Source organism: Colias croceus, chromosome 19 (assembly GCF_905220415.1).
Source record: "Colias croceus chromosome 19, ilColCroc2.1".
Classification (NCBI taxonomy): Eukaryota; Metazoa; Arthropoda; class Insecta; order Lepidoptera; family Pieridae; genus Colias; species Colias croceus.
The window spans coordinates 273013-282289 of record NC_059555.1 but is presented as its reverse complement, the minus strand read 5'-3'; the positions used below and the strand labels follow the sequence as shown (position 1 = coordinate 282289).

At 33.8% G+C, this 9277-nt stretch overlaps 2 protein-coding genes across 2 annotated transcripts; one reads left to right on the top strand and one right to left on the bottom strand.

Annotated features, from left to right (window-relative positions):
* Positions 1-499: 499 nt before the first annotated feature.
* Positions 500-2530, top strand: LOC123700280 (general odorant-binding protein 84a). Its single transcript, XM_045647452.1, has 4 exons — positions 500-715; positions 1162-1223; positions 1772-1916; positions 2343-2530. The coding sequence occupies exons 1-4, from the start codon at positions 544-546 to the stop codon at positions 2420-2422; spliced, it is 459 nt and encodes a 152-aa protein (XP_045503408.1). The 5' UTR covers positions 500-543; the 3' UTR covers positions 2423-2530.
* A 432-nt stretch (positions 2531-2962) lies between these two features.
* Positions 2963-7259, bottom strand: LOC123700278 (zinc metalloproteinase nas-13-like). The gene is made up of 7 exons (XM_045647451.1): positions 7006-7259; positions 5213-5380; positions 4642-4788; positions 4127-4282; positions 3655-3788; positions 3300-3385; positions 2963-3211 (listed from the first exon to the last, which is right to left on the bottom strand). The coding sequence occupies exons 1-7, from the start codon at positions 7187-7189 to the stop codon at positions 3136-3138; spliced, it is 951 nt and encodes a 316-aa protein (XP_045503407.1). The 5' UTR covers positions 7190-7259; the 3' UTR covers positions 2963-3135.
* Between the last annotated feature and the right edge of the window lie 2018 nt (positions 7260-9277).

Genomic DNA, 9277 nt, shown 5'->3' with positions numbered 1-9277 from the left:
AACCAATTTGAATTTAAAGCTACTTCTTGCCGCCTGATCGATTACATTATCGCTCATTAAATTCAAACGGCTAGTTAACGTTAAATTACATTTAATGCGACGTATGGTTAAACCCTTAAACCCCGATTTACGTGCAAACAATTATTCTCTATAACGTGAACATAATATCACAGATCTGCAACAGTTTGTTTTAAAAAAATATTTATCAAAATAACTTTAGACCTGCGTCGCGTCGTCTATGTACATATGCTGCTGCCTGCTATTTATGAAAAATAGTTCTGAAAGAAAGAACGGAGAAGTTACACAAGACATTCTATAGGTGTTTTAAAAGTTTTAAAGCAATTGTAAATCCATCGCTTATGGCCTGATGAATTCTACAACATACTTCGCTTCACTGAAAGCGGCTCCACGGAATACAGTGGAATTTACTGTGTAGTTAGAGTTACATACTTATATTTAAAAAGGTTTACCAAACCTGAATCCCCTGTATAAAAAGTATGCGCTTGGATAAAGAATAGCTAACTATCGTGAAATTTTCATACAATGAGAGTTTTATGTATGATAGCATTTGTTTTGTTTACGTTTTATCAAGTACAATGTTTGGGAAAGACGGAGGAGGAGCGGGTTTTACCAGTGGCGGATAAAGAGGAGCGGAGTGACTTTGATATCACAGACATTAGGTCTGAATGCAATGAGACGTTTCGTATCGAGATGTGTAAGTTTTATACGTATAATATAACTTTTCACAGCTACGCTCAAAGGAAAGCCTACATAGTTCCCGTTCCCGTGGAAATTTCGGGATACAATCCTATATGTTAATTTAAGCGCGTTCAGCTATAGAGGGTAAACTCTGTGTGTGCCGAATTCCATGAAAATCGGTTCAGCAGTTGTTGCGTGAAGGAGTAACAAATAAAAAAACACACAAAGCTAAGACAAAGTTAGTAGGACGCATTTATAAAATTAGTAGGATGGGAATAAGTAGTTCCGATATTGGAGATCAATAGTTACTTTTGTTAAATTTAAAAAATAAGTAGTAAGTAGTTATGTTTAACTTCCGGACATGCCTTTTTAAAAAAAAGCTTGAGAATTAGACACTAAACTATGTTGCATTATTTTATTATTATTTTTTGTTGTTTTAATTATTGCTTATTCTTAATACAGTTTATCTAGAATCACTAAATACCACTGGGAGCTTTCCAGACGAAACGGATAAGACACCGAAGGTGAGAAAAATGTTTGATGTTTTTTATTATGCAAATAGTTGCGAAAATAATAACTAATTATTCGGGGGTTAAAATAACAATTTTTGTTTATTTTATTATCTAATTAGGGACGCTTTTTATATTAATTAGGGACGCTAGGACTGGATTTATAAGTTTGCCGTGTATTTGTGTCTATGTGTGTAGTGTCTATCTGAATTTGCAAAAAATCAATATCAAAATGGGTTCAGGGAGTAGCTCCCGAACGGATGAACCCATTTTGACATTGATTTTATTTATGTCTGAATGTGTCTTATCTGAACTAAGGAGAACACAGCTGTAGATATAAATAAAATACCAGAAAGGTGGTAAATCCCGTTTATTAAATCTCATTACACTTCATTTCTCATTACACATCACACTTTTATTTTCAATTTAATATTGACATATCTACTTACCTACATAATAACAAACATGCATACAAAAATAGGTACACAATTTTCTTCTTTTTAAAACCTATTAATTTACTACGGCCGCAATATGATCCTTAATAATTGATGATTATCACACAGTGCTACGTCCGCTGCGTGTTGGAGCGTAGTCTGGTGATGTCTGAAGACGGTCAGTTCGACCCTGAGCGAACAGCCGACACCTTCATGCGCAGCGACATCCCGCCTGACACCGTCAAACGGATGGCTGATGGTTGCTCTGAACGGTGTAAGTTTTATCTGTGTGCTCGAATGGCATAGTATATCGTGTTTCCTTTATTACCCTCATCAATCCATCACTATAAAGGTGCCTTTTCACCGATAATGTGCGAGCGATAATAGCGAGGAATGTGTTGTAAATAACCAATAGTATCGCTTCAAACGCTAAATGTTTCAAACTTCAAACTAAATGAAGCGATACGATTGACTAGGTATATTTTACAACACATTCTTGGCTACACATTATTGGTGGATAAGCACCCTAAAGTTGGAAATCCATTTGTACCTAGAGTCCATGTAGAGTCATAAGGTAAGTATCAAACGACACCTCTGTAAATGTTCATGGGCAGTCCTAGCGCTAATGGCAAACCACCCCCTTGTTGAATGTGACAAGTAAAAATAGAAAAGTATGTAAAATAAACAACTCTGTTTTCAGCTGAAACTTGCAAATGCGAGCGGGCCTACCAATACATGAGGTGCTTGCTACAGATGGTAGTAGAGGATAAAAAGGAATAACTAATGAACTGAGAAGAAAACTGCTCTTTAACGATGAACTGACGCTTCCTATGGATTTGTAACAACATTGTAAACATTTATATATAAATTACAGATTATTGAGCTCATTACTTATCTAGTTTTATTTAAATTTTCAGCACACAACAATGTTTGAATTTTATACTAGCAAATTTTTTCCTTGTATCTACTTGCGTGTATTTCACACGTTATTATCTATCATTAAAATAAATTTATAATTATTGGGTCTTTACTTGGTACTGGTAAACAGTATACCTATTCACTAAATATAGACTACTAGGACTATAATATGTATAGCTAAAAATATGTTATCGATCTATAAAAGCGAAGTTAAATCTGGCTTATTTTCCTACAGTTAGCCTACAGGTTTCGTTGGAACTATTTACCAAGTTCTACAATAGTTAGCTCTCCCGCTGCTGATAGTTTACATTAATATTTAATTGAATTTATTTATTATAAAATTGACTATTTATATACAACAAACTATTTAAATGGGAGTGAGGTTGAAATAATAAAACGCAATAAATTAAAAACATTTATTTATATAAAAAATGTATGAAAACAAAGATAGAGAGACGTTAAAACTATGCGACTTAATATCTACATATTATGTAGGTACAAAACTATTTGTTGTATTCTCATATCCACATAACTTTCAGATGTATGAAAATCCATTGTTTAAAACAGAAGAAAAGTTACTCTATGTTCGCAAGTCTTTTATCTCCGAAGAGGTTTTGCCAAATGGACCCCAACCATCCGGTTTGAGGCTCTCTGTGAACAAAATAACAATTGAATATATGTACATAGACATTTTAATCAACTAAGAAACGTATTGATTTGATTAAAGTAATATACTTACTCTTTTTTGCAGTTGTACATATTGTTAACTTTCTTCACATCTCCGCGACTCAAGCCTTCTCTTTGTCCTATTTTGGCGTTTTGCACCTGAAATTTTAATATATTAATAATGTTTTTATTACCTATAAAAATATATACATAATATTATATTGTATATCTACCCATATAAATTAACCAGATACGACAAATCTGAAGTGATTCTTGCGCAACTAAGTTCTAGGTTGATTCTGCTAATAATTGCTGTAAGGTACCTTACAGCAATATAAATACAAATAAAATAAATAAAATCGCATCCAAATCCGTGTAGTAGTTTTAAAAAGGGACTTTGTGTAATACTATATGCAGTGATAGCTAGCCTTAGGTTCGATGGTCCGCTGCGAGTTCCTGGAGAAGGCATACTCCGAGTAGTGCATCACACTATTGTAGTCGTAGCCGACGCCGAAGTCGTCCGTGTTCTTCTTCTCTGACTTCTTGAAGTTTATCTCCGTTCCTGTAACGTGGCAAACAAAATAAGAGTTCGTTTTAGAGTATATGTAGAAGTCGATAGATCAATCTTTACACTTGGAATTTATGTAGGTATTAAAAACAAAACAACATAAGTAACTACGTTGGTGAAGCATGTTGATGAAGGTTTGGTACTAAAAAGTCAACGCGTCTAGAAGTTTGTATATTCAAAGAAGTAAGTAAGAGAAAAGTAAATATAGATAAAGATTTAATAGGCACGATAGAATTCTAGACGTGACCTACCATCGAACGCCGCGTCTCACTCTCCATCAGACTTTTCCTGTCCTGGAATTATGCTAAATTCAAGCAAGAAGCAATACGCACCAGGCTTGATGTTCCCATACTGTATGGAGACGAAGTCGTCCCGCTCGGGGCGGCTCTGCTCGTGCATGAAGCCCACGGCGTGCAGCAGCTCGTGCAGCACCGTGCCCTTCTTCGACACGCAGCCCGGCGCCTGCAGGTTCACCTCTTGCCTGCCGCCTGCAATGTAACACTCCTATCACTGTGAACTATTAATATATACATACCTACTCGAATTTCAAAATACATTCAAATAAGAATTTTACGTACTTATAAATTAATTTTAAATTGAGTAAGCACGCACTCTGTGTGTGTTAGCGAAGGGAGTACCTAAGTATTCATTTGTTAGAGAATCAGTGGAATACTGAGCTAACTCGTAACTCGATCAAACCAAAAGCTTTTAATTATAAATAGGTAAATTATCTTCTAGTATTAAACACACCTTATTATTTATTTAATGAACACCAACAACCCATATTCGAAATTTACCCAATACACGATTCTCCGAAATCTGAAATGATTTATGAGTAGTATCTCACCAATCCGCCCCACACTGGACCAGCAGCCCGACTTGGCGCTCTTGATGACGAGGTAGTCGGTCTGTCCGCTGTGCGCCACAAAGCGCAGGCACGTCAGCCGGTGGTAGTCCGCGATCGCCTTGCGGATCGTGTCACGCTGGTCGCTAGCTGCACATAACATTACAATGAAACATCTTACATCACAGTACGAAAGATATATCTTTCATAACAGTAACTGCACACTTGATCCGACCTTACCTACTGTAAACAAAAATTCTTTACGACAAAATATTATATATAAGGAACATACTTAGTAAATTAAAAGGCTCTTCTCAAGTTCTTCTCTTACTGAGAACTTAGTTTCATTATAAGAAAATTTAATCCCAACTATATGTATAAGCTACCGTTTATTGTGAAATGTGTACCACTGGCGAAGCTGGGGCGGACCGCTAATACTTGTATACGTAGTATATTATTATTAGTCTGTGCTAATACAATAAATTAGTAATCATTAAAATAATGTACATTATGTATTTTCTTCACATTTTTGTATCATTTGTAGACTGTTAAATAAATCAATGGTTAAACTCACTGAAACCGCTGTCAATCTGATAAGGTATGATGCCGTTCTTCCACCGCCAGCTCTTGTCCCTGATGCCGTTCCGACCCCGCGTGGGGATGAGGATGTCTCCCTGCAGGTAACCGCTCACTTCCTCGGGGTTCTCGAGGGATGCCTCCGTCCACTGCATTACTGCTTCTCCTGTTTAAAATAACCGGTGAACTCGAAGAGGAATTACCAAATTGTACCGAAAATGTTACTTCCAAATTTTAATTCATGGCTAGTTATATATATGTACCTAAGCTTAGATACTTTACACATCTATTTAATAATAAGGGGTATTATTTAGACGTCTCTTTGATTAGGTTATGCTTTCATAAGGAATCGCCTATCGGTGCATTTAGATCAAACGAGCGAATGCTCATTTTAACCCCACTATGTTAAATGTTTAGTGTAAACAGGCGTAGAGTATTCTATCGTTGTACTTTGTGCATTCGAAAAGATTCTATGCAATGTTGAACAACACTAAATGAACACGAACAATGGGATTACTCTTGCTCTACCCTCTAGCTCTATGTTCCTTTGGTATAAATGCAACGTTATTAGTGAAAGAATTTCGCAAATCGGTAGTAGTATCGGAGCCCATTCATTTCAAACATACATCTAATCTTTCAGCATATAAAATTAAAAGATGAAAATTGGATGAAAAGTAAATGTTTTCATCGTTCTAGTTACATTTATAATGAATCAAGAGTGTTTCCATCAAAAATCCGGAAGATTCCTAAACTCATACAACCTCGTATGACTCTAAATGAATTAAAAAGCGCATATCCTTCGCATATCGTTATCAGAACCTCGTAAAAGAGAGGAAATAGCTGCCATCAGCGGCTCACGACATGTCACCAACTTATCGCCTGACAGCTGACACTACTCATTGCTCTGGCCTCGATTGTTTCATGAGCTATTTTACATATGCCTTCATGTGCTCATGATATGTTTGACAAATATAGGCCACAGTAAGCTAAGGTCCTTGTTATGTCAACGTATGTGTTTTTAATTTGTAATTGATCAATCTTTAAAAGGAATTACAATTCCACTTGGAGATTTCAATATGATTCATCTTGATGAGTTGTCGCAGGAAAGAACTGATTAAATAAAAATTTATAGACACAAATGTTATTTTGATGATATTAAAATTTTTCAATAACTTGAAAGATTTAGTTTTATCGTCCAAACTAATCTTTGCTTTGACTGAAGACTTAACTAAATAATAATCAACCTATAGATCTATAAGATAGAGTGCAAATTCGACTCTATCGCTTCTGCAATTCCTCCATATTACTTGCTCAGTGATTCCTCCCAGTTAAGTTTTAAATAAACAAAATATATCATGATAAAGTTGTCCAAAAAAATACGTAGGTACGTGGAAATCAAACTATAAACCGCCTACTTTTTTGAAGTCGGATAAAACATATAATAAAATAATTGGTATTATGATGCAGTATTATGTAAGTAACTATATAAATTCTAAATAAAATAAATAATTTTTAAAACAAAATACTGTTAAACTTCAGCAAAGGTTGGCCATTATAATTTTTGTGTAGGTACCTACCTAGTTACTTACAATAAAGTTAAAATCTTAAACGTTTAAAAATTAGAATAATTTAAAAACAAATGACTAGAATCTCCATTACAAAAAAATCACAATACATAATTGCACTGGAAAAGCTAGGTAACTATTATTTTTAACTTAACTATTTTTAAACTCTATCTCATATTAGAGCATAATTTTATGGAATTAAAAATTAAAATGAATTAGAACTTACCACTATCGTTTTTCGGAAAACCATACGCCTGTGGACCGAGGTCTGAAATATCGATGGTATCTTCATCACCATCTATGTTATTATTGAAGTCCACATCATCTAACATTAAAATAATATCATCATCAGTTACTGGCAATGCGTTAATTGAACTAATTAATAAAATAGCAGACAAATAGAGCAACATTGTAGCTTTCTCTACGTACTAGACGCGCAGAACGAATAAGGATGTGTGGCCAAAATTCGTAAGGCGCAATGAATTTATATTTAAGTAATGAGTAAACAGTTGAGTTCGTTACTCCTTATTTCCTGATAAAGAGTGTCATACTCACGGGTATACTTGGATAATTAACATAATTGATGGAGTCCTGGTACCATTTTGCTTTTATCGAGGATCTTTAGGATGATACAAAATGTAATCAATATTTTTTTATTCATAGATTTATTTTTCTTACAGAATATAAAAAAAACTTAATGAAGACAATAAGCGATATATTTACGTACAATTTTTCTTGAATTGAAGCTTTACATATCAATTTACCTTCAATTTACAGTTTATTTTATATAATATACCATTTAATTTGAGGCATGAAGAAAAATCTAAATGCAATGTTTTTGGAATTATATTGTTTAAGTTTTCTAAATTTGCTGGTGTAGAATTTAGGAGACATTAATAAAATTTGTTAGATTTTATCAGCATGTTTAATGTACTTTCTACAACGCAATAAAAGTGTTACAAAAACATTTACTCGGCGACAACACTTACATCACTTTCGGAAGTGCGATCCTTATCTATTATCACATTATGTATCTCAAGGCTTTAGCACCGGAAATATTACAGAGAAAACATTTCGTCGCATACAAGTTACTGAACAAGATAGGTACCAATAAGTTATGTTAAATCAATAATTATTATCAGCCGATATATTATATAGAGTTGAATCCCTATTTCCCTTCGTCACGGAATCACGCGTGAACGGGTGGACCTATTTCGATAATTAGGTATTATTTTTTGTTGTGTTCGTTATTGTCAGAAGAAGGAATTTATAAATAAAAAAGTGTGTACTGTGTATACTTATGTACACGCGTTAGAAGGTATACTTCTTTGGCGTATGGAAAAAAATACTAGAATATACAACTTGAACATACCTAGTTTTCAATTTTCATACCACCTAGAACTAACTTCATGCCTTCATGCTGTTAAATTTAGGTGTCGGTGTGCGTGTGCATCGTAAACTTAAAAAAAAATAATTCGCGTAAAAAAAAAATGAGAAATAAAGACATGAGAAGTATATGACAATGTCTTTCGGGTCAGCTAGTTAAAGATTAAAGTAATACCGTCTACGTTTCCCAACAGATTTGGAGGTAAAAGGTTAGGTAACTATACTATACTATGCCTTTGACGATATTATGAACATCTCACGGAAGTATATTTTCTAGTTTCCTGTTTCAGAGCTTTATCTGTATGTTATATATGTATATCTTTACCAGCTAGGAGTACTAGTGTTCTGTGATCTTTGCTAAATAGGAAACTTACAAACACACTTCATAGATCAAATTTATTCAGGATAATTTTCGTAAGTAACGCCATCTTTTAGAATCATACTTATTATTTACAATCGTTCAGCGCATAGTAAAAAATACACATACACACAAACTTTGTCTTTAAGTATAAGTAATTTATTTAAGATGTAATTAAACGCAACCAATTAAGGTTACTATGACGACCGATTATTTTGATGTTTCCTCGAGTCTATCATAGCTGATAACAATAGACTTAATCACTAAGCTATAAACTTGGAGAGTAATTAATGTTTTATCGACTTTCTTAAGAATACGGGCCCCGTATGAAGAAGAATTTACGAGAGACATATTATCAAATAATTTCAATTTAACTTATGTAACTAACTTGCTAACTTTGAAACCAGACTTTGTGTGAATTTAAAATCTCTAAGTAAAATCCATTTATTAGTTTTTAAGTAGGTAGTTAGAGTGTTGGTAAGTAATATTGTTTCCTATTTATGTCTTATGATTTATGTCGTAACAAGAGTGTATTTCGCTATTATAGAATAGTGAACGCGTGTCAATTTTATATAATAGCTATGCGCCTGCGACTTTGCCCTCTTTGTCTAAAACCTAACAAATTATATACATACATATTAAACCTTCCTCTTGAATCATTCTAAAAATCGGTTGTGCAGTTTTAAAGATTTGAGCATACATATGGACTTAAAAAGCGACTTGTTTTATACTATGTAGCGATATATTATGAATA